Source organism: Chelmon rostratus, chromosome 8 (genome assembly GCF_017976325.1).
Source record: "Chelmon rostratus isolate fCheRos1 chromosome 8, fCheRos1.pri, whole genome shotgun sequence".
Lineage (NCBI taxonomy): Eukaryota > Metazoa > Chordata > Actinopteri > Chaetodontiformes > Chaetodontidae > Chelmon > Chelmon rostratus.
Window position 1 is genome coordinate 18,241,512 of NC_055665.1, and position 25,812 is coordinate 18,267,323.

The 25,812-nt window shown below is 41.5% G+C and overlaps 1 protein-coding gene across 2 annotated transcripts in view; it reads right to left on the reverse strand.

Moving 5' to 3' along the window:
- Nucleotides 1–7,387: 7,387 nt before the first annotated feature.
- The window catches only part of LOC121609859 (plectin-like), a 64,822-nt gene continuing 46,397 nt past the window's right edge, over nt 7,388–25,812 (reverse strand). The window contains exons 27-35 of one of the 2 annotated variants that reach the window (XM_041941575.1): nt 25,659–25,797; nt 25,079–25,435; nt 24,902–24,985; nt 24,673–24,777; nt 24,449–24,547; nt 19,124–22,477; nt 8,703–15,781; nt 8,387–8,503; nt 7,388–8,215 (exon numbers count right to left, since the gene is read on the reverse strand). In XM_041941575.1, coding sequence (XP_041797509.1) covers nt 9,614–15,781; nt 19,124–22,477; nt 24,449–24,547; nt 24,673–24,777; nt 24,902–24,985; nt 25,079–25,435; nt 25,659–25,797 — 10,306 coding nt within the window. In that variant the 3' untranslated portion in view covers nt 7,388–8,215; nt 8,387–8,503; nt 8,703–9,613. The remainder of the gene's footprint in view (nt 8,216–8,386; nt 8,504–8,702; nt 15,782–19,123; nt 22,478–24,448; nt 24,548–24,672; nt 24,778–24,901; nt 24,986–25,078; nt 25,436–25,658; nt 25,798–25,812) is intronic. The other variant, XM_041941576.1, reaches the window with a different exon arrangement.

The following is a 25,812-nucleotide window of genomic DNA, read 5'->3' on the forward strand; positions in this document are numbered from 1 at the left end:
CTAAAGACGCTGGTGGTGGTAAAAACAGGCTGTTAATTCTGCTCTGAAGCTGCTTCAGGTTTTCACAACGTTACTGCCCCATTTCTGACCCCCGCACTCTCTTCCAGCCTCAATTTATGCAAATGGTGATAAAAACAAAGGGGGAGAAAAAAGAAAACTGAAAATGCCTGTCACTGTGGCCGATGAGAGAGGGAGTGGATTGAATAGAATGACCCCTGCAGGGTCAAGTTATTTAACCCCTGAGTACTCCAGTGCTCATGCAAGAGCTCCCAGTCTCTCTGGACATCAAAAGATATCCTGTATCTCACAATCTTGTCATGTACAGTGGTATGAAAACCTTTAAAAACCTTAAGACCTTTAGCTGACAAGATGCAGCTCAGACAGTTGAGCACCCACAGATAGCTGTTTCTTTGGGTCACTCGGAGAGCTAATGTCTTTAGCTGTTTAATGAGCAAGTAAGGCCCACATCCCCCGTCCCCCCTTTCTTTATCTGAAAGGAACTGGCGGTGATGAGGCACCACTTTGCCAGGAAGACATTGTTGTAAAACCATGACACCTGATCCCAGCTTTCAGCTCCCTGCAGCCCCCTCTGTACTAATTAAATGATTTTGCCAAAATTCTCTGCTCTCCATTTCACCCAGAGCCTGCACACAGTTCTTAAAAAGACAAGAGCTGATGTGATTGAAGAGCGACTGGCACGCAGAGCTATGCAGTGGTTCAATAAGCTGCTGCTGAGAGAAAGAAAAACCCTCATCTTTCCATTGTCAGCAGACCTCATTACCCTTCCAAAATGCATGTGATAATGGAGTGGACACAGGTTGGGAAATAGAATAAAGTGAGTTTCCAAATTAATGTGATTCCAAATGAGCATCCAACGGGAGCCTAAATTTGATCACAGATCCCATGTGCCAAAGGGCCAGAGAAAAAAGATTCATTTTCCAGGCTTGTTTTCCCCCTCCTCTCCTATCTCAACCTCTCTGCTGCCTTCAAATTAAATAAGACCTCAATGGCTCCTCTACAGAACATGGTAATTAGGCCTCTTCATGAGACATGAAAAAAAAAAGAGTGGGTCCCTTTTCAGGGTCAAACCCAAAGCACCATTCAGCATGCACACTGTCATTTATCACTAAAAGAGGTGGCTTCCAAGAAATGCGTCTGAAAGGCTGACGGGCTTCCCTACTGGGTTGCCCGGGCCATGCTGGGATGCCTGGATGCTGGATCACAGTCACGGGCGACACAAGGATTTAGCAACTCTGGGACAGAGGAGTTCAACTTCATCATCAGCTCCACGTTTGATTCAGCTGCTCCCAGGGACGGGAGAATTTACGGCCATAAGTCCACGTCTTCCATTGAGCACAGGAAGGCACGGGCAATAAAGCAAAGAGGCCCCACGCCGCCATTAACACTGATGAAGTGTGTGAATCAAAAAAGATTACCTATAGTCGTATACGATGAAAATCAATTTGACACGCCAAGCAAGAGAAAAACAGCCGACTGGATGTAACATTTAATCTCAACTTGAGTCTGTAGAATAAACACGTTTGCTTTACTGCCATCCTCATTATTCATCTGTGATTCACAGCAATGAAAACAAGCCCCCTCCCTTTTTTTTCCCGAAAGGTTATGACAGCGTCAGAGAGCAGGGATGCTGTTTGCTGGCTGTCAGAAGCAGAGAGGAGAGCATAATAAGCTGTGATCTCTCACCCCTCTTCCTGGGCCTGTTTGTAAGTTGTGTGTACAAGGCTTATTTGGGAGTCAGCATCTGCCACAGGCCCAGGGAAACCAGAGACCTTTAAGACACAGAGAGCCTTTATCCAGAGGAGCCTCATCAGCAGGGGGGGGGCAGAGGAAGCAGAAAGAAGAACTGCTGACCTCAACCTGACTGTCAAAGTGAGGAGAGTTCTTTTGACTTGACAGTGACATGATGTTCAGACACAGTATAAAAAGTGAGAGCTAAGATTAGAAGAAGAATTATTACTGATAACGCTCAGTAATAATTCTTTTTTCATAACAGTATCATTAATTGTGTGTCAGATAGCGCATTTAGTAAATCAATGAAAGTTGGTATTTTTATGATATTGCATATAGACATAGTGATCTGGCAATTGATTATGCACCACCACTTGATAAGACAAAAGTTGGACATTTCAGTCACTTACTTCTAGCAATTTTCATCTCTCGTTGAAAATAGGCCATTATGGCCAGTTTGTAAATCACCTCTGAAGGCTGCTTTATGGCAATATTGGCAATAATATTGGAAATATTTAGAGAACATTTGAATAAATACAAAGTACGCTGATTTGTCAGATATTTAGTTCAAATTTCATTTGCAGGATTCACGAAAAAAATTTGCCTGCTTATTTCATCTATAAACAGCAGCCCCTTAATGGACCTTGTGGAATTGCTACTGTGATAAAATGTAAAATGTTGTATCACGCAGGCCTGATTTTTAAAATTGTGTTGGTATAAGATAAGCTGTCCTGGTCCATAAGGTATGAATGTTATTTACATCTGAAATGCTCATAGCATTCATGCTTGACTACCTCCCATTTGAGGCTCATATCCAGTGTTCATGGGAAAAACAGTTTAAGATGTGCCAGCGCATGCCTTGTGTTAAGGAGCAGGTGTGTGTCTCTCTCCTGTGTATTGTAGAAGGGTCTGTATACGGGGGGCTGCTGAGGGATGTCCTCATTCATCCCGCTAACTAACGAGTCCCTCAGGCCCAGACTGAAACCAGCAGTGCAGCAGACTAACAGCATTACCATGACAAAGGCCCGTGGTCGGATGCAGTATGATAGAGGCATGGTAGAGATAAAAAGACACCCCCTTATTTCACACACTCTCACTGGAGGTCAGACCAAAGCTCTCCAAAGCGTTGGAGCTTTCATGACGCGATAAGACATGCCTGTTCATCTTGCACGTCTGTCCCCGGGGGAACGGAGACAAAATGTAACATGTAAAAGGAATTTTTAAGTAAGAAGGACGTCTTCTGTTGAAGAATGCTTTTAGAAAAGCTCTTCTTGAGATGGTAATCAATGAGTTTGGACAAAGGTCACATGGGTTCAGACACAGCTCGTATTTTGTCCCTTGGCCTTTTTTAACCATACAATCAATTAATGGCTCAAACATTCAGTCAGGACAATGGAACACATTTACCTCAATGCACCATATAACTAAATCAACCAAACCCAATTTTTACTTTAACAATAAAAACATCAGACACTCTTGATTCTTTTGTGTACCTGATTCACAGCTTATTGAAGAAGTTGCAGTCACCCTTCACTAAGGATAATCAAATAGATGATAATCTCACCCTCTTGCTGCACTACGGAGCCAAATCATGTTAATGTTTTGTGCTGGAAAGGCTTCAGCTGGTGCTGCACAACAAATTAAGCTCAATGAAAACGTTTCTTATCTAAAGGCTGAATTTATTCTTTAAATCCCCCCATATGATAAGACATGATGTTAATGTTTTGCTGTTCCATTGTACGAATTAGCAACAAGCAATGAAGAGAATCAGACAGAAACAGAGCTGCTTTGGCAATAGACATAATCTGATTGGTTGAGATAGACCGGAGGAGGAACCAATGGGGCGACAGGTTTTATGGCCAATTAGATTGACAGAAAAAGAGGCAAGAGAAGAAAAGGTAGATAATACAAGCAAAGCTAGTGCTAAGGTTAGCTTGTAAGCAAACCTGCTGGCCATGACTACAAATAGATAAATATTTGATCAAAGTCCTTTCTTTGCCATTCAAGCTTGTTATTTAGCAATAGCACTGCTTCAGGGACATTTAACCCAACCAGTAACAACTCCTGGCTGCAGCCTTGACTGACAATACGAATGCAAATATTGGTATAAATGGTTGTATGACAAAATCTACAGTCGGCATTCGATCAATGCCTCATGAGTCATATCAGACTGCTCTTACCATAAAGATGGTGCTTTTCTTTTTTTCTGCCCTGTTGCCTCTTCCTCCCATCTGAGTCTAATGTCTTTTCAGTGTGTGCGCTCATGTGTGCAGAGGGCCTCCAATGCCAAGCACTTCTCTAGCCTGGCTGTCCAGGCCAGGCACAATGGAGCCTGGTTCCCTAGCCCCTCTGTCCCCCTGTGGCCTAAAGAAGTCTCCCTGCAGGAGTGGAGGAGGACCACCTCAGTACCCGTCTGAGTATGTCAGACTTTAAAAAACATCCACAGTCCCTTTCCTCTTTTTGTAATGCTCAATTAACTTCAGTGTTGGTGTACTGACCAGCATGACTCATTGGTTCATTTTCCTCCCCTTTCTTGCTTTTTTTTTTTTTTTTTAGCTCTCTTGCCAATATCTTCCGTGATATTCTTTACAGGTGGCAGTTTTACTCTTGTTGAAGCTAGATATGAACAGCCTGCACTGGTCCCCATAGGGAAAGTAGGATGTTGCAGTAGGTAATGCAATGAGACTGTACAATTACAGATTGCTTCATCTGCAAAACGGGAAGGAAAACAGGAAATTTAAGAAAAAGAAAACAAACAAACAACAATTAAAATATCATGGTTAATAAACATATTCATAGAAGCAGTAATTACAAGTAATAGAAACAAAACATACATTAGTATAAAACAACTTGGCCTGCACGAGATTCAGGGCAGTGGATTATATGAATGACAACTCATTGACCTGAGTCAGTCATCTGGGAAAAAGGCCATAACAACACATGGCTGTAGGCACGGCGATGGCCTGTCTGTCAGTTGGTTCACCACTTTGGTCCAGATGAGAATATCTGAACAACTATAGAATGAGTTTGGTATAGAATTTGTTCTAGACACCCATGGTCCTCAGAGAATGAAGCCCACTGAATTTAGTAAACCTTTGACATTTATAATTGCGCCGCCACCATGAGGCCGACAATTTCAGTTTTGAGTGCAATATCTAAACCATCTTAGAGTAAAAATGTACATTTGTTTAATGCTTATTACCAAATATTGGCATGCTAAGACTAAAGTAGACATAACTAAATTAAGACGTTGAATAAACAACACCTGCTTAACATCAGCATGTTAGCATTGTCATTGTCAACATGTTAGCACGCTGACACTAGCATTCAGCTGAGCACACCACTGCCATACTGCATAGCCACGAGCACTGCTGTAGAGTCCCGTTACTTGGTGATAATGCAGTGTCGTTGCATTGTTTCCCAGTGTGATGAGAACACAGGGCTCCACAGGTGTCTTTGTAGCCTTCAGAACAACCGCAGTTTTTGGACACACGCAATGAGGAGAGTGAGCATAGACATGACGGGTGGGTTTCTTTACATGTAGCTTGGCAAGATCAGATAGAGGATGAGATGAACACATGTACAGGTGCTTTTCTGACAATTTGAACATGGGATATGGTGAAAATAGAAAAAGGAGTGAGAGGTAAGAGACAACAGAAGGCTGACAGACAGTAAACCCAACTAACCCTGCGGTCCAGAGGGGGCAGCCTCATCTCCATGCTCTTCAGCCACTGTCTCAGTGCTCTGATTTGACCCCTAAACTCACACTGCCATTGACTCAAGTCCTCCTCGTCCCTCCTAAAATGGAGAGGAGCAATACAAAGTGTAAGAAGCTATACTGATCATATTTTACAATCAAATATCTTAAACATAGAATCAGGGAAATGGAACCAAATAGATGATAATAATAGCCTTTTTATTCATTGGTTTGTATGGATGTGTTTTGTATTGTCTGAAGCACTTGGTTTGTTATTCATATTGCATTCATAATGACACATTTGCTTGCATTTGTGGAGTAGCTGTGGGGCTCTGTGATGTGACTGATGACAGGAGGCAGAAAACTGGGAGAGCAAACACAATAGCAAAGTCACGACCTTTACTACAGCAGGAAGAGGTAAAACAAACCCTTCAAGTATTATTACTCTGATCAAAGGATAACATAACCAGGGCTGAGAAAAATATCTCATTAGGGAGAGAGGCTTCTGCTCTCTCTCTGTCTGCTGGGCTGGAACCTCACTCTTCCTGTTTCAATCAACTGTTTTACACTGTGGCTCACTTCACAGTTCACAGTGTCTTTGTGTTGCTGCAAATGCAGACTCACCGGTCTACAAAGCTGGTACAATGACCAACTGTCGTCACTGACTTTTTTTGTTGTTTTTTTTTTTTTAATCAGACTGTTGGTGGCCACTGTCGGTCTAGCAGGTCTGAGTTGGATCACAATATTTGCTTCAAATCTAGAACAAGTATCTCCATATGTGATGAACCATTAGTGCTATTATTGTGGCACTGTGTTGAGTAGAATGAATGAATCTTTTACATTAGCATACCCATATCTCTGATCCTGTGATGTGGGTGTTGGTGATCCAAACAAAGCACTTCCTTCTTCCTGCAAGAGACCATTGGGGATAAAATACATACATATGTACAAATGGTCCAGTTGTTGTGTTCAGCTGACTTTTGTAGCATTTCCAGCAGTTTGAGCTGACATGCTTCATTTCAACACTTCACTACTGTTAACAGGATAAGACGACGTGAGTGTTTTTACACTGTGTTCTTACCTCCCTGCCTCCGGTGTCTGATGCAGGGAGAGCTGGGAGGGACAGGGTCAGATCAGAGTAGTCAAGGGAGCTGAGTGAAGAATTCTGGGAGGTGAATGCCCCGTTTCTTCTGTTGGCAGGCTCCTCCATCAAAGCCAGTGGCTAATGTCGGCACACAGAGCAAAATATGTTCACATCTGGTATGAAGGGCTTTGGTGTAAATCCACATGCATACCAGTAAGGTCCAGTGGTGAGGTGATTTGCAGTGCATCTTAATGCGGTTTTGGGGTCTTTTACGACCTCATCAAAACACATTTCTAGGGGGTGAATTAAAACGTGTCATTTTGGTAGAAGCTACAACAGGTATTGTATAGGTGGTATTGTATAGTCATTGGCTTAGTCACCTAGTCAGACCCTCATTAATCTAACACATACCTAACATACAGTAAACAAAGACTTTAGTGGGCTTATAAGATGGCCACTTGTAGAGCAGGTGGACTAAGTAGTTGTGTTTCACCTGATGAAGGGGCGCTTCCGTCAGAGTGAGCGTAGGTCAGTCTAACACTGCCCTCGTGTGGTCGATGGTGTTTCTATTTTATTTTAATGCAATTGCTACACTATGTTTACAATATTCACGTTATCCTTCATATACATTAGGTGCAAGACATCAAGCTTTCAGTTTTCTTTGTATATTTCTCAAATATTAACATATCTAATTCACTGCTCTAACATTGTTGTGCTTAAAACGAAGGGATGGAAATTTGGCATTATGCCAAGTGTCTTATTTTTGATTTTCTAGAGTGTCTTTAGTCTTCCAATGTAACTGCACTGAAAAACAACCTCTGCTTTATAAATAGCTTCAGGTATGAATGACAACAGGGCCTCTTCAGAGCATATTTATTTACAACATAGTGTTATGTTCAGAACATACAACAGAATCCACTCACCATATCATTCAAAGCAAAATCTGTCCCATAAGCAAAACTAACCAGTTAGTGTTAGTGTGTGAATTTATATAATGCTAAAATTAAAACCAGCAGTTACATCTGCAGTTATTTTACACTAACATTTTCCCCAAATATCCTTGGTATAGTTAGTAAAACATGCAAGGCAAATTCATAACATATCAAAACTTGATGAAAACAAAATAAAAGGATTTACAGAGGAAAACACGATACATAACAGAAAACACTTGCTGTGGAAAAATAACTCTAAGCAAAATAAAGCTTCAAGCTGTTTTTCAGTTTGCAAAGGAAATCTGTGGCAAACTGTCAACTGAAATGAGTTAATTTCATATAATACATACATTCATGCAATGTGCTGCTGTATCAAATATGTCAATTCTCCAGATGTATCTTATTAGCACTTTGGTTGGATTGAATTTACAGAGAGAGATCATACAAAAATATACTCAGTGGACTTAAGCACTGCTAAATGAGAGCGTGCTGTTTTACCACTACAGTTAATTCAAATGTAGATGAAAAAATACACACGCACATGCGTGTATGCTTCGGGAGTGTTCTCTAGAAAAAATCCGGACATGACAACATGAATATCAGTATGAGCATTCAAGTAATAAATACATGAAAAAAGGTAATGAATGAAGAGTGTTCCTAGAAAGGTATCCCAAGATGGTGTCAGGTTGACTCTGCCTCAGCTTTCTTCAAATGTGATGTGCAATGGAAGAAGGGACATACTCAATGGCAAATCTAGAAACAAAAGAAAATAACTATGAATTGAAATGAAAATAAATCAAACCATGCAGCAAGAAAGAATACAAATTAAATCAAAATTGCAAAACAAATCTTGATGAAACGTCATCTTTTGCAAATGAAATGGAAATGATATAATGTTTATTCAAAAACATTTATATACTGCACCTGTGTAACTGTGTGAGGATGACATAGACTCACAAATCCATCCAAGTTGAGGGGATCGTATGCGCTGGCCAACTGAGTATCTGTGCTCATATGCTGGATTCTGAGGAACTGAGGCAGCTGTCAAAACAAGAGGATAAATAAAAGCAATAATGAGAATTTTGAAAAGAAATAATTGACTGGTGATATCACCATGACAGTTTATGAGATGACATAAATAAATGGCGTAATCTAAGCTCTGAGACCAAAATCAAATGAAGAAGACAGACAACAAAAAGGAGAACAAAAATAAAAATAACAAATACTCATTTCAACTTACAAGAACCAAAATAACAGGAGGCAGGATGGTGAATGGGAGAGCAGGATCAAGTCTGACATCATCTTGGGATTTACCAGGAACACTTGAATGATGGTGAACATAAGAATCCAACACTTGGAGTGTGTAAAACAATGGTGTGATGAAATCAAAGGATGTTAAAGTCCACTGAATATGAATGGGTATATGCACAAGGTAATGACCGGTTTCAGAACAGTCTGCATAATTTTAATCCTGGCACTTCTTTTCAGTGTTGTACTCCTATTGTGTCTCATTTTGTAGTGTTTCACAGGTGTATTCTTACTGTGTATATCACTTAGTTAGGCAACATTTAACATGAAAAGAAATCTGTCCATACTCTATGCAAACATTCAGAGATTTGAAGGCATCTATGTATTTTAGAATCTGTTAAAAACATTAGATCTAAGTTGACATACAGTATCTCTTTAAGTTGTACTGTCGAAAAAGATAAAAAATAGACAAATATTCTTAAATTTCAAAAGGAACGAGGAATACTGGAAAAATATTTCTGTTTGACATACCATACATACAGTATATATTAGTTTCAGAAAGCACAAGTATACACTTTTTTAACAGGTGTAAAATGAAAACTATAAAGTCACTTAAAAAAACAGCAGAAATGTCATGCTTTGCTTTGAAAAATATAAAGTGACTTAGGAAAGAAAATTAATTTCTTATATATCTAGCAATGCTGAGTTATGTCTCCATATATGAGGCACATATTTAGACATCTGCTATATATGAAGAAAAAAGAATAGCCTAGGCAATTCTTGATGTGACCATATGGAAGAAAGAATAAATAAATTATATTTTCTTTGTTACTGTAACTTTTTTTCCTGTGTGAAATGCAACTGTAAAGTGCATTAGTACTGTTTAGGAACAGAACTAGCTGATCAGAATCTGCGGCTATAGCCAGTTGAAGAGGATGTGAAGGAGGAGGATGAGAAGTTCATGGTGAAGCCAGAGCCAGCATCAAAGCTGCCTCTCCTGGAGCCTGTTCTGGATCCGGTCCTTGAGCCAGTTCGGGAGCCATAGGCAGATCCAGGGCCACTGGCATTGTAGGGACTGTAGAGACCTTTGCTGGACTGTGAAGAGGCTTCCAGAAGCCTTAGGCCAGATCCTTCCTCAACCATGCTTTTGTCCATGGCATCTCTGAAGGAGATTTTCAGCTTGGTTTTTGGACATGTTAGATATTTAGAATAAGCACTGACATCTCTCAGTTTCTGGGCAGTGCGGGCATCGATTGTACCCTTCCTGATGGATTCATCTAGTGACACTCTGCTTTCAACATCAGGCTCAATAAGACCACCAGTCAGATATTGGACCTCAAGGAAACGCTGCCCAGCCTCATAATATAACCAGCCTTTCTTTAGAGCCTGAGAGGCAGACATCTTTACTTTAGTTCTGGGGTCTTCAAATCCATTGAATGCTTTTTGAGCCAGGTTGAGGCGATCAACCATGACCTTATCCACAAGGCCCTTTTCTGTAGCATCAGTGACTGAGAATCTCTCCCCAGTTGTGGGGTCAATTATTCCTCCTGTGCAGGCTTGGGCCTCCAACAATCTTTGACCAGTAATGTTGTCTACCAGGTTTCTGTGTATGGCCTCAGTGATAGACACCTTCTCCAGTGTGTCTATGTCTAAGATTCCAGCTATGGGGCAAGTCTCCTCTGTGGGGTCATTCCATATGACCGCAGGTGGTTTAATGGAGGGTATGGGGCTCATAGGAGAAGAGTAAGTGGAACCAGTGGTGGAACCAAAGGAGGATGAGCGAGAGCGGAAGCCTCCCATGTTTCCAGAGAGCATGTCAGCAAATTCTGTGATGGACAGGTTTCCACCTCTGTATGTATCCAGAGCATTCTGGTCAATTAGGCCACGTGAAAGAGCATCATCAACATCATACTGTCTCCCTGACCTCCTGTCAATAATAATGGATTTGACAGTACCATCAGAGGAGGTCATTGTGATCTCTTCCCATTCGCACTCCTGCTCAGCAAGCTCCAGGTAGGTTTGGTGGTCAATGAGCCCCTTCCTGTAGGCCTCGTACACTGTCATTTCTTTGCCTGTCTCTGGGTCTACAATCACAACTCTGCGTTTACGAACTGAGGATTTGGAGGAGGTCTTCCTTTCTCGTTTCTTTTCTTTCAGTAGCAGGAGCACCAGGCCAGTGTCGGGATCAGTGATGCACCTCTCCATGAGCTGGAGGTAGGTTAGGTTTTCCTCAGTGTTGGGATCAAAAAAGCCCTTGGTGTCATCAGATGGATCTGTCAGGATTTCATTCATTTCCTCATCAAAGAAGCCACGTTTGTAGGCCACCTCAACTGGCAGACGGTGGCTTTCCTCTGGGTCAATGATTCCACCAGTGGCAATCTGGGCTTCCAGGAGACGGATACCATGATCTTTCAGGATAAGGCCCTTTTTCATGGCTTGGAAAAGGGAGATCGTTTTGCCTGAATAAGGATCTCTATATCCTGTCACTGCCCGCTCAGCTGAAAGCAGCTTATCTTTGAATTCAGGTCCTACAATTCCCATTCTAACTGCTTCATTGACAGTCAGTTTGAGGTTTTTGATTGGATCAATGACATACCCTGTGGATGCCTGGGCCTCAAGGAGTTCAAACGCAGTGCCTGGCCTAATCATGTTCTTCTTCATGGCCTGGTAAATTGATAGGCGTTCCTTTGTGGACTCTAAATATACACCAGCAATACAGCTTGTGCCCTCAAGGTACCTTGATAGTCTACTGCTAACCTCTTCCACTGAAACACGACCTTCATTCAGTTCAGTGACAGTCTGCTGGTCAATAATTTGCGAGCGGAGCAGCTCCTCCATTGTGATCTGTTTCCGCAGACCCTTGAACATCAGCCTCTTGTCTCCCAATGACAGTAGGCGCAACCCACCATCTAACTTGCATCTCTTAAGCAGCTGTGCATATGACAGGTTCTCTTCAGTGACAGGGTCAACAAATCCTTTAACGCTTTCAGTCAGCCTTTCATTGGTTTCCTTGTTGATATAACCTCTTTGCATGGCAATGTCTGCTGGCAGATGGAATTGGAATTCAGGATCAATAATACCACCAGTGGCAGTTTGTGCCTCTAACATTTTGAGAGCATAGTCCTCTGGAACAAGGTCTTTTTTCATGGCCTGGAAAAGAGATATGATTTTTCCACTGTATGGATCTTTGTATCCTGTGACTGCTCTCTCAGCTGAAAGAAGTTTGTCATGGATCTCAGGGCCGACAACACCCTTACGAACAGCTTCGTCAACCGTGAGCGTTTCATTTTTAACTGGATCAACAATGAATCCTGTAGCAGCTTGTGCCTCTAGGAGGCTGAGGGCTACTTCTGGTTTAATAAAACCTCTCTTCATAGCTTGGTATATGCTTATCTTGGAGCTTGAGTCAGTTGTGACCCCAGCAACACAGCCTGTGCCATAGAGATACTGTTTCACACTGGTCAGCTCCATTATGTCACGGATGTCCCTCTTGCCCTCTTTAAGGAGGTTGTATGTCTCCAAGTCAATGATGCGGGCATTGTAGAGCTCCTCAATAGTTATCCTTCTCCTTATAGTCTTATATGACAGCGGACTGTCATTTCTGATGATTTCCCTCTGCTCCATGATCTCAATAATTATGATGATCATACGCTCTTTACTGATTTTACCAGAGCGATATTCATCCATGAGCTTCTGCCTCTCCTGCTCTGGAAGCAAGTTTGAGTTCATGACATCCCAGAGGTTCATTGGTTTATCAGCAAGGCCCTCGATTGGTATGTCAATTTGGGTGTTGGTCAGATCACTCTGTGTTTGTTCCTCTGTGTAGAGGTATGTCTTCTCCACAACAGTTGGAGACTGAGGCTTAGACAGCGGGAGGATGTGCAGGCCTGTCTCTGGATCTCTTTGGCACTTGTCTTTAAGCTGCCTGTAGGTAACATTTTCATCAGTTTCTGGATCTGAGAAAGCCTTGTTATCATCAGATGGTTCAGATAGGGTCTTGGCAGTTTCTTTGCTGAAAATGTTCTTTTGATATGCTACATCTGTTGGGACACGGTGGCTGTTTACAGGATCAATGATTCCTCCACTAACCATTTGTGTTTCTAACAGTGGCATAGCATGCTCTTTCAAGATGAGATCTTTTTGCATTGCTTCAAAGAGGGATATTTTGTTGCCTGTGAATGGATCTTTATAGCCAGTGACAGCTTTTTCTGCAGAGAGGAGTTTTTCATGTAGCTCTGGACCGACAAGGCCTGACTTGACTGCATCATCTACTGACACACACTGGTTCCTCACTGGATCTACAATGAACCCTGTAGCAGCCTGGGCCTCAAGAAGTGAAAGACCTGTGTTGTGTCTGAGGAGCTTTTTCTTCATAGCCTGATATATGCTTATTTTCTCTTTTGTTGGTCCCAGGTAGATGCCAGCAATGCACTCAGAGCCCTGGAGGTATTTATTGACATTGGGATTCTCACTGACTTGTTTAGGTGTTGTTTTTCCTTGTTGAAGGAGGTCAAAGGTTGGTTTATCAATAATTTTGGAATCATACAGAGAGCTTGCTGGCACAGGAGCTCTGAGTCCCTTGAAGCAGGTCTGTTCTTGTTTCTTGGCTTCTTTTTCATCTACAATTGTGATAAGAATCTTGATTATCTTTTCAATTGTAACCTTTCCTGACCTAAACTGTCTGAGCAGGTCATGCCTTTGTTCCTCTGTGAGATACTCAGAGTTGATGATTTCCCAGATGGTCATTTTCCTGCCCTTAAATGGTCCAGAGTCAAGCTCCACAGTTGCTTGAGTCATAGCCTCTTTTGTCTGGACTTCAGTGTACGTTAACTCCTCCTTTGCATTGACTGCTTCATCCGAAAGAGGCAGAAGCTGGAGACCAGTTTTCTTGTCAGTGACACATCTCTTGAAGAGCTCTGCGTATGTGACATTTTCTTTTGTGTTGGGGTCAAAGAAGCATTTAGTTTCCTCAGTGGGGTTGCTAAGAATCTGTTTCATTTCATCATCAAAATAATTTCTTTTGCAGGCCACATCATGAGGAATGTGATGGCTCTTTACCGGATCAATAATGCCACCGGTGATCAGTTGAGCATCGAGCAGTCGGATTCCTTGTTCTTTAGGTATGAGATCTTTTTTCATTGCCTGGAACAGAGATACAGTCTTTCCGGTGTAAGGATCTTTGTAACCTGTTACAGCTCGCTCTGCAGAAAGGAGTTTTTCATGCAGTTCAGGACCAACAACACCTGCTTTGACAGCTTCATCAACAGTGTACTTCTGATTATGAATCGGGTCTACCAAGTAGCCTGTTCCTGCTTGGGCTTCAAGCATATTCAAGGCAGGCGCTGCTCTCATCATGTCTTTCTTCATAGCTTGGTAAAAGGACATTGTCTCCTTGGATGAGTCAATAATTACACCTGCAATGCAGTTTGTACCCTTCAATGCTTTGTGGACAGGCTCCATTTCAGACACTTCTTTGACCGTCTTATTGCCTTTGTGCAATTTGTTGAACAGGTCTTTATCAATAATTTTGGATTCCAGGAGCTCAGTGGCAGTGACAGGTGTTCTCAGGCCATCAAAGGTAATTTCATTCTTTTTCTCTTTCTCTTCTGCCACAGTAATCACAATCTTAATGATTTTTTCAATTGTGATTTTGCCTGTCTTGTATTGACGGAGAAGGTCCTTCTTCTGGTCCTCAGTGAAGTACTCAGAATTGATTATTTCCCAAATGGTGACAGTCTTTCCCTTGAATCTTCCAAATGGCACAGACACAGTTGTCTTGCTGAACACATCCTTGGTCTCCTCCTCTGTGTATATACTTGAGCACTGCGCAGCTTTGTCTGTGATTGGCAGGAGTAGCAGACTGGTGTCAGGGTCAGTGGTGCATCTCTTCATTAGCTCAGAATACGTTAAAGATTCCTGAGTGCTGGGGTCAAAGTATCCCTTTGTGTCATCTGAAGGGTTCTCCATAATCTTGTTCATTTCAACGTCATATTGTCCCTGTTTATAGGCTATTTCATTGGGTACACGGTGACTATTGATAGGGTCAATGATGCCACCAGTTGCACGCTGAGCCTCAAGTATTCTGATGGCATGATCATGTTCAATCAGACCCTTCTTCATAGCTTCAAAGACAGAGATCTTCCCACCAGTGTATGGATCTTTGTAGCCAGTAACTGCTCTTTCAGCTGAAAGCATTTTGTTGTGCAGTTCAGGTCCAATTAAGCCTTCCTTGACAGCCTCATTAACAGAAAGTTTCTGGTTCTTAATAGGGTCTAAAATGTAACCTGTGGCTGCCTGGGCTTCAAGAAGGATCATGGCTGTGCCTGGAGTAATCTTCTTCTCTTTCAATGCTTGATACATTGACATTTTTTGATTAGATGGTGTCAAAACTCCAGCAATGCAGTTCTTTCCTTTAAGAATTCTTCTTAGATTTTCAGTCTCACCAAGCTCATGCACCGTGGTTTTGCCATTTTTCAGCTTGTCAAACTCCTTCTTGGGTAAAAGACCGAGGTCATGAAGTCTGCTTGCAGGTACCTTATCACGGATGCCATCAAAAGCCAAGGGGTCTGGTCTCTTCTCGACACTGTCTACAATATCACTGGCATTTTGGCCATTGTAAACTTTCTTTGTTGTCTCAACCATTGTTACATGGATGAGCTCTTTGTCTGTGTGTTGGTCTTTCTGTGCTTCCTCAAGCTGTTGCAGCTTCTCACGCAATTTTTGGTTCTCTTCTGCAAGGATCCTTTCTTGCTCTAGTCTCTTCATCTCCAGTTCATTCATTTCTTTTTGCTTGTTATGCATTTCTTTCTCAGCCTCCTTTTGTTTGTTGAGGGCTGCATCCATGGTAGCCTGGAGTTTCTTCTTCTCATCCTCCATCTGCTGTCTCTGGCGTTCCTGTTCATCTTTGAGAGCTTTGGCTTTTTTGACTTCCTCTTCAAACTGGCTTTCCAGTCTCTTTTTCTCATCTTCAATTAGCTTCTCTTTCTTCAACAGCATCTCTTTTTCTGTCTGGAATGTCTGCTGGAGGACTGTCTTCTCATGTTCAATTTGTTTCTGCTGTGCATCAGCCATCTGATAGAAAAAAATAGAAAACATAAGTTACAATATAGATGAGGCACATATTCTTACATATTTTGCTTTTATAACAATGTTATGTTTTATATATAAATTGTTTATTATATTTGCTTGTAATAAATACAATTTGTACAATGCACTCTGCTTATGCATACTGTGTGGAAATAAAAAAAAGTCCCCTAGTGAAGTTATAAATGTGCTTTTCTGCAATTTTTGTTTTTAGAGGATGATTGTTATATTTATCAAATAAATATGCACCATGTAAAAAAAATAATTGTTTTGTGTAAATTATTTTAGTATTTCTGTCTATATTATAAGGTTTCGAACAGCCATGAGCATGACTTTCCTTAACTAACAAAAATGGGAAAAATTTAATTGACTATAATTACATTAGTCTCATTCTATTTTAAGATACATAATGTCATGTACATGTTCAGTCCAAATTACAAAATTATAATCAAGAATACTCCAGGTAATGTACTACCATTACTTGGACCGGACAGCCAAACCTCATATAATGTATCTGCAAAACTTAGTGAGTCCAAAATAATAAACTCCTATTTGTAAGAACTTATTCGTGGTGAACATTTGTAAAAATTAGGGGACTATGTACTATGCATGCCAAGTGTCGTGACAGAATAAACTCTGCAAGATTGTGCAATAATAAATGAATCATACTGTACTGCTCACTATGACAAATGCTTTTCCGTAATGTTACTTTGCTGGCTCTCACTTCTTTAGGATAGCACACTTCTGTGTCATTTCAAGTGTTGCTACTTTGTTGCATAAGAATTCAGTGTTCACTATTGGATACCAGTAACTGTATTTCACGTGTTAGTTCAAATTTAAAATGTTCCAACAGATAGGTCTACACCTGATATTTTCTTATTTGAAATGTCAAGGAACAGAGAAGACACACTGTTTAATACCATCAGAGCTGTATGATAAACAGTTTGAATGGACTCTTGGAAGGCACCCTTTCAAATGGGTAAACATTAAAGGAATACTCCACTGTTTTTCAACTGTGTATTGTAATAGTAAGCAGAACTAGACAATTCTGGCGCCGAAACTTTGACAGTGGCACGAGGGGGCTGCTGGTGTTATCTATACCACTGTTTCCTCAAATTTCAGCCTTTTTCAAGTGTCCGCTGCCTCGCCATACTTTCTCCTAGAGACTTCATTCAAACTTTAAAACGTAGATAATTAAGTCGGCTCAAAATGAACCTTGGCTCACTTTTTGATATCTCTTACGGTTTTCGATCCCTGACCATCTGAAGACCATAAAGTTTCTCAAAAAATGCTCAGACTTTCTGCCCCTAGAGTGGGTGATGTCATCAGCTAGAGTGTTAGAGGCAATGAGAAATCGCCTGATTTTTTTTTTTAAAATTGCCATAAACTCCAAAAGGTGAATAAGAGACACATAATTTTTGGATCCTTTTGTAGACAAACGTCTCTTCTCACCTCTGATTTCAAGTTTAAAGGGTTAGCCCCCACCAAATTTAAATAAAGAGGGATTTTACAACAGCTGCCCTGCTCTGCTGCTCCATGTAAGCCAATACACTCTCCATTTTTGTGTCTCGCAGCCTGCCGCAGTCTGTCTTTTTAAATCGACCATTTACTAATTTTTCTAAAAAATATCTCAACACCAAACACACGTACATCTGGCCCAGACTTCTACGCTTCTCACAGTCTAATCGTTTTTTTGATAGCAGCTACCATTTTCTCACAATCACAAGTTGTTTGGGAGATTTAGTATAGATCAGTGTTTCTCAAGCCTGGTCCTGGAGTGCCACTGCCCTGCATGTTTTAGATGTATCCCTGCTCCAGCACACCTGATTCAAATGAATGGCTCGCTATCAGGCCTCAGCAGAGCCCAGTAACGAGTTGAGCAAAAAAGTTTCAGGCGATTTCTCACTGCCTCTCGCACTCTAGCTGATGACATCTCCCACTCTAGGGGCAGAAATTCTGCATTTTTTGAGAAACTTTATCAGATTTCAGATGGTCAGGGATCGAAAACCGTAAGAGATATCAAAAAGTGAGCCAAGGTTCATTTTGAGCCAACAAAATTATCTACGTTTTAAAGTTTGAATGAAGTCTCTAGGAGAAAGTATGGCAAGGCAGCGGAAACTTGAAAAAGGCTGAAATTTGAGGAAATTTCCCATTCATTTCTTATGGGAATTTCTTCGCAGTTTTTGCGAATAACTTTGCAAATTATTAACGAATCCTGTCATAAGTACATAGCACACCATTCCCGATCGAGCCGCACGTTTTGATATATAGTTTGCAAGGGTTTTCTCAAAGCTGCGGGACAAGTAACGCGCCGAAATTCTGGCGGAATATGAAAAATAAGAAGAAAGAAAACGTGAGAGATTGCAATAGTGTCTAGCTATAGAGGCGAGTGCCTCATGCCACGAATGATCATACCAACAATGGTCCCAATTCAGTGCATGGTATATACTACGGCAAACCTAGGAATGGGGGTTATGGATGAAGGCCATATACGTTTGTCAACAAGGAAGTGTGAATGTGTTTTATGTCAGTTGATGTTCACCTGTTCATGTCATGATCATGTCAGATGTTGGATGAACAGGCTTAATTGGTATAATGACCTATCTGGCAAATGTTTTAGCATGTTAACTCTGGTGGCTGGGTTGTGCTTGTCTGACAAAAACATGTTCATCTGATGGGGCATTCACAATGAATACTGAACATTGTAACAAATGGGAGCTTGACTACAGGTGACAAATATATTTTTCTTGGCCTCTAATGAGTATGGTTAAATGTTATGTTTATCCTGCAAATACAGTTCAAATTCAAGATGTGGCTACCATCCATGACAAATGAAGTGGAATATTCCTTTAAAACTCACTGAGCATTGGAATACATTTTCCTATTGATTAGGGGTTCTGCTAAATCTGTGGGTGCATGTACTGTAATACTAGTAATAGTATGATCTCTTTAATTGCTGACTCACACTTAAATTGAACTTTTTGACTAAATTGACAATGGAATCTCATATTTTAATAATTTCAGTCTGACTTTAAATGATACAGTTTTAATTTATTTGGAGCAGAGTTTCAAAACTGAAAGAAATGTCAAGCGTGTTTTAAAAATGAAGCAACATTCCAGAATATGATGGGACATTCAGGACGTGACCTGCATGAGCACAGTGCACTGTAAAAGAAGTAGAATTAAAATCATATTTCAAATTAAAGATATGGTTTCATGATTAGTATAATCAAAGAAAGGAATAGAGGAAATCTAAGAGAGAAGTGTGTTAGTTTTCAGATAGTTAACAATGACATAAGCTGCTTTGTTATGCCATTTTTGACACAATACCTCTTTTGACTTATTTTGAAGGTCTTCAGCCTCCATTTTCAGTCTAGCCTTCTCCTTCTCTAGGTCTGCGATAGCTTTGCGTAAATCGTCAGCCTCTTTGCTGGAATTTAGTCTGGCGACTTCCAGTTTTTCCACTACAGTCATTTTTTCTTTGGTGGCTATTTCAGTCTCATGAAGACGTGATGCAATCGTATCAGCTTGTTTCTTGAATTTTTTAGCCTCCTCTTCAGCTTTGGTCTGGGCTTCACTGAGCCGAGAAACCTGAAGTTTCAGTTTCTCAGCCTCAGCCATAATCTCCAATTGCCTTTTCCTCTCTGCTTCAAGTGATTTCTGGTATTCCTCTGTTTCCTCCTCCAGACGCTGTTGCATCAATTGTTTATCCTCCAGCAGCTTTTGTGCCTGTTCCTGAGCCAAGTCCTTCTGCCTCTGGAGCATCTCTGCCTCAGCTCTAAGTCTAGATGCCTCTTGTATGGCCTGCATTTTCTCTTTGAGCATTTTATCTGCAAGAGCTCGTTGTTGATTGAGGTCTTCTTCTGCAATCTGCCTCAAACGTGCAGCCTCTTGGGCTTCTACACTAAGTCTAGCAGCATCCTCTGCAAGCTTTTTCATATTGTCAGCCTCCTTGGCGAGGAATTTTTGCGTGTTATCTTTGTCTTTCTTGATGAGGCGCTGATTTTCCTCCTCAATTCTGATTTTCAGTTTGAGTAGTTCCTCCATCTGAACCTTGACTTTGAGCAGCTCCTCCTCCACCTGGGCCCTTTGTCTGACAGCATCGTCAACCTCATCCTTCAAGCGGTGCAGCTCATCATCAAGTACAGATTTCTGCTTATCAGTTTCATCAAGCTTAAGTTTGACCTTTGTGAGTTCTTGCTCGACTTGGAACTTCTGCTTTAATGTTTGCTCTGCCAGTTTTTTGTGCTTAACCATTTCAGCATCAGCTTGTTGCTTCTGCTTGAGTGCTGCAGCTTCTGCTTGTGCTCGTTTAGCAGCTTCGAATTCAGCATCCTTCCTCAGTCTCTCTGCATCCTCTTGAGCTTTGGCTTGGTTTGCAGCCTCTTGCTCAGCAGCTGCCCTTTGTCGTTCAGCCTCCTCTGCTTGTTGACGAAGGAGAGCTGCCTCCCTTTCTGCCTTCTCTTTAGCAGCCTCCGCCTCTTTGGCAAGCTTCTTGGCTTTTTCGTACTCACCCTTAAGTTTCTTCTGCGTGATGGTGTCTTCCTTCTGTTGAGCAAGAACACTTTGGACTTGCTCTTCAGCTGCACTGCATTTCAGGGCAGCTTGTTGGGCTGCAACAATCTGTTTTTCTGCTTCTTTGTCAGCCTCGTCTTTCTGCTTTCTGGCTTCCTCTGCTTTCTTTTTCAGACGATCAAGCTCCTCTTGGGCTGCCTTGCGTTGTCTGGCTGCCTCTTCCTCTGCAGCAGCGATCTTCTTAACCTTTTCTTCTGCCTCCCTCCTCCTCTTCTCCTCCTCAAGGGCGAGCTTCCTCAGTTTCTCCGCCTCCTCCTCTGCTCTGAGTTTGCTTTGTTGAGTTTCCTCTGCAACATTTTTCAATTTGTTCAGTTCTAACTCCAGATCGAGTTTTCCAGATGAAGCCTTCTCAAAGTTAAGCTTCAGAATTCGTATTTCTTCTTCAACGACTCGCCTCTGTTTGAGCGTATCATCCACTATGGCCTTTTGTCTTTCCATTTCAGCCTCAGATGATTTTTTGAGTTGGACTATCTTTTCCTCAATCTCTTGCTTGTGCTGGTTGGCCTGGTCTTCAAGAGCTTTCCTCTGGTAAGACTCATCCTCAGCTTGCCGCCGGAGTCTTTCATTTTCTGCCTCCTTCTCTTTCAGGGCAATTTCAGCCTCTGTTTTTAAACGAGTTGCGTCACTGATTGCAGCCAGCTTCTCTTTGAGAATCCTTTCAGCCTCTGCTCTCTGACGAGCTGCCTCTTCCTCTGCAATTTGCCTCTGATGCTTGGCCTCCTCTGCAATGGCTCTAAGCTTGCTTGCCTCCTCAGCTAGGTCTCTCATCTTGGCAGCTTCAGCTTCAAGAAGTTGTTTACTCTTCTCTGTGTTGGACATTGTCTCCTTTTCTGCCTTAGACTTGAGCTGAATGAGTACATCCATTTCACTCCTCACTTTGGCAAGTTCATCCTCCAGCTGCTTCCTTTGCTGTTGAGCTGCAACAACTTCATTCTTCAGGCGGTAAAGTTCGTCTTCAAGGAGGGATCTCTGCTGCTCTGCATTGTCAAAGTCTGCCCTAAGTCGAATCAGCTCCTGTTCCGCAACAAGTTTCTGCTGAGCTGTGCTTTCAGCCACCTTCCTCTGCCTCTCAAGTTCTTTCTCAGCCATATCTTTCTGCTTCAGGGCCGAGTCTTCTGCTTTGCCCCTCTTTTTGGCCTCACGCTCAGCCTCCTCCTTTTGTTTCTCAGCTTCTTCTTGAGCGAGACTCTTTTTGTGAGCTTCTTCCTCAGCCTGGAGTCTTAGACGAAGGGCCTCATTAGCTTTTTGCCTCCATTTCTCAAGCTCTTTTTCTGCCTCTTCTCTGGCATTTTCAGCATCCTCCTGTTGTTTCTTGAGATATGCTGCTTCTTGTTGCAGCTGAAGGACAGCACCATGCTCTTGTTTCAGCGATTCTTCCAACTTAGACGTCTTTTCAACAAAGGACATGTGTTTGCTCTGGAGCTCAGCTGCAGCACTCTTCTGGGCTGCTGATTGAGCAACTTTGATTTGTCTCTCCTTTTCAATCTCTGCTTGCTTTACTTGCCTTTCAGCCTCCTCGGCCTGCATCTTGAGGTTTTCAAGGTCTTCCAGAGCTTTTTGCTTTTGCCTGGAAGCTTCCTTCTCCGCCTCGGCTTTACGTTTGAGTTCCTCTTCTGCCAAGCGCTTTTTCTGGGTCTCTTCATTGACTTGTTTGCGGAGCTTCTCAGCTTCTTCCTGGGCGGCCTTTCGGAGTTTCTCAGCATCAGCTGCTCTGTCACGAAGTTGCTTTAGCTCAGATTCAGCAGTAGACTTTTGTTTTACTGTTGTCTCAAGTTGGAGCCTGATGAGGCGGATTTCCTCCTCAATCTTGACCCTGCTTTGAAGAGCCTCATCCACCTGTTGACTTTTGTCCTTGATCTGCTGCTCCGAGAGTTTTTTCAGCTCATGCAGTTCCTGCTGGACGTTGTGCTTTTGCTTTTCTGCATCTACAGCAACAATTTCTCTCCTGCTTACTTCTTCCTGCATTCTGAGCTTCAGCTCTTGAGCCTCTTTCTCAGCTTTGGCAATGGCCTTTGCGTGAGCTTCAGCTAACTGCTTCTGTTTGTCTAACTCAGCCTGCATCTTGGCCATTTTTTTCTGCTCTTCCGCTTTGAGTTTCTCTGCAGCTTTCTGCATTAGTGGAAGCAAATGGTAAAGAAAGGATTATAATCAAGCATGACATGTTAAAAGGTAACACTTTACATTAACCAGCTCAAAACAGTGTGGTTTAAAATTGTAACTACTGCAGTATTCACAGGCTAGTCACACTGGAATAAGAGCAACTTAATGTACTGTATTACCCAGCAATGTTAATGTTAAAGTTAGCTCAAAGGTCAAGTCAAAGATCAATCACTAGATGCAAATTAGATGCACATTCATCAAGTTATGTTAAATTCACGATGCAATTAAAACAACTCATGTCAAGACAATTCAGAGAAAAAAAGTTGATGGTGATGTAGTAATTAATGTATGGAAACAAAATATCACTTCACAACACAGCAAGAAAATCATATGGCATGCAACTGTAGCTGTAACACTAACTTTCAAAGCATTATAACTGTGTTTGCAAAATACTATAGTGCACTAGACTAAGTCTAATTAAGCTTTATTTATTGTCAAATTGTTGAACATACTTTGCTGCAATATTTATTTCAAAGTTTATGGCATAAGTGGCAAGAATATTCTTATTTTCATGTATGTAATAGAGTATATCCCCAATATATATACAAAAAAAACACTATTCAAATATTCATATGTTTAATGTAAATGTGTTCAATACACAGTTTTTAAAGTGGGTTTCTGTTGAACGAATTTTTATGCGTATTGTCTGTGTGCAAAGTGTGGGAACACATGACATTTTTTTTTTTAAATAAATACTAAATGCTACATGTTAGAGTATTATTCACACCATTCATTTAGACTGGTTTTAATCTCATCCCATGCACTGGGGGTTCTTTAAGTCACTATTTGCCACAAAATGGAATGGAGAAGTCAAGGATAACTGGTTCAGGTGATGTTACAACTAGTTTGTGACTCCAGGAAGTATAAGAAGCACTGTTAAATGGGTTAAAAAGAATACTGAGCACATTGTGTAAGTAGGGATAATTGTAAATCTAAGGCAGTGTGAATAGATGAAAATCTATAAAAGGCAGCAGTGAAAGCAAGAAAAAAATGCCATGGAAAGCCAAAATACAGTTTCAGAGAGACACAGATGTTAGGATGATGGGGAATAGAAGTTATACAGCACAGTAGGTACTTAAAACACTGTGAATAATTTACCTCTTTAATGCTCAAACAAGTTAAGCATTCATCATGGCAAAGCACTGGCAAGCAGTTAAGAGAAGCAAAGAAACATTAGGGTTAGAAAATAATGTAAAACTTTAAACTTGTGTTAATCTGAAAAAAAGGAGATCTGAAGACCCCGATAACCAGGCTGAACCATAGAGTATTTAATCTTAACCTTGGGGGGGGGGGGGGGGGGGGAGTGGCCAGGGGGATAAGAAAGGAAAGGAAAATCATAGTGAAAGAAAGAACCCCTCACTCTCAATCTACTATGGCACAATACACACAATGAATGGGGATGGAACAGCTAATGCAAACACACAGTATGATGTGTTTATTCAGTCTAGTTTTCAACTGACATTGGGAATTATGATCTCAATGTGGCTTCCAACTATATATCAATTTAAATACAGTATTGACTTGAATGTAAACACACTCAAACCTCATGCATCTTATTTGCTTAGAATTATTGTTTTGGCTATTATTTTGTGACTCTTACTAATCCGTTGTCACTACTGAAAGTGTATAATATGCTCTAACAAACCTGTGCTTCTCTAGCTAATACTGTAGATCAGCTACAGCATGCCAATGTTTCATGCGTAACCAGTGCAAAGGAACTATTTGTCACCCGTACATTAATGGAAGGTATGTGTGTGTGTGTCTGTGTGTGTGTCTGTGTGACACACAGAGAAAAGTGGGTGAATGCATGCGTTTTGGTGCTCGGCGGGTCATCTCGTTTGTTGGTGGGTTAATTATTTGGTTGGTTAGGTTAATGTTAGAATTTAGTTTGTTTGGGATCCACAGCCAGTTGTCACGCACCTCCTCGTCCTCCAAGCGGCGTTGCGAGTCAGTGATGAACTTGATGTACTGACTAGTCAGAGTCATCAGTTCACTGTATCGCGTCCTCAGTGTTACATACTAATACAAGGAGAAACAAACAACACTTAGAAATGTGTAATTTTCAGCTTCATGCATTTCTTTCACGGTGAAATAAGGCAACGGTTAAGTTGTCCTGTATCCTACATGGCTTCTAAGAACCCCACCTCCTGAATGATGTTGTCAGAAGCCGAATCCAGTTTGCTTTTCTTCAAGGGAGAAGCAAGAGGCTCCACCTGAGCTTTGTAGGCAACCAACTGGAGTTCATAGTCCTATTTGAAAAAAAGGACATTCTCCACACATCAGCTATGCCACAGGCACTTTCTCTAAATACAACAATTATTGCAAATAATCAGAATATTGACAATATTGAAAGTGGTGGTGTTTAATGCTCACCTTGATAGTATCAATGTATGCTTTAGCATATTTTTGACACTCATCAACTTTGTCTTTGTTCTGTTCAATCTCCTCCAGCAGTTTCTGTTTTGGAAAAGCGAAAAAGAGCTGATCTCACTCGCTTCACGTGAAGACCATTAAAAGAATACTGGTAAAATCAGGCAGTACACAACATACCTTCTCCTGGGACAGTTGTTCTTTCAGAGTTTTGCTGTCAGTGATTGGCACCCCCTGGATCTTTTCCTGCCTTTGCTTGGCGTCGGCAATCCAGCGGATCAGCCAGTCGTAACTCTCACGATAGTAGCCTAGCTGGCGGCCAAGCTGCTCTAGCTCTCTCTGGCGGAGGTCAATCTGTGTGAACACGGCCTTCCAGCGATCCTGCAGACTAGACAGGAGCTGCCGATAGTGGTCCAGCTCGGCATCACGCTCGTTGTGCACACGCGACATCTTGTCGCTCACTGCGGTGGCCTTCTTCAGCTCTTCTTCCAGAGAATCAAACACTGGCTGTTCACCCTCAGCCTCAGCTCGCATTTTCTGCAAATTTCACCCAAAAAGAAAGGCCAGTCAGCAATGACCAAACAAGGTCAAAATCATCAGCTGAGACTAAGCTGAACAACTTAATGGAATCCGTTCTCAATTGGTTGAGAGGATTATTTATTTTGTGTATGAAAATGTACAATCAATTGGCGAGGTTCTCTAACAGATGTTATACTGTATATCTGAACCCAGGCACCTAGTAAATGAATATGCTGTTTACCTTAAGCTTTGTTCTGTAAGTCTCTACTTCCTTTACATCACTTGGCACGGTGTGAACCTCACGCAGACAGTCCTCATACTGCTTGAGAACTCCCTCAGCACCTTGTGTGTTACGGATGACCATTTCCACAGTCTTCAGCCTGGTGTAAGAAACA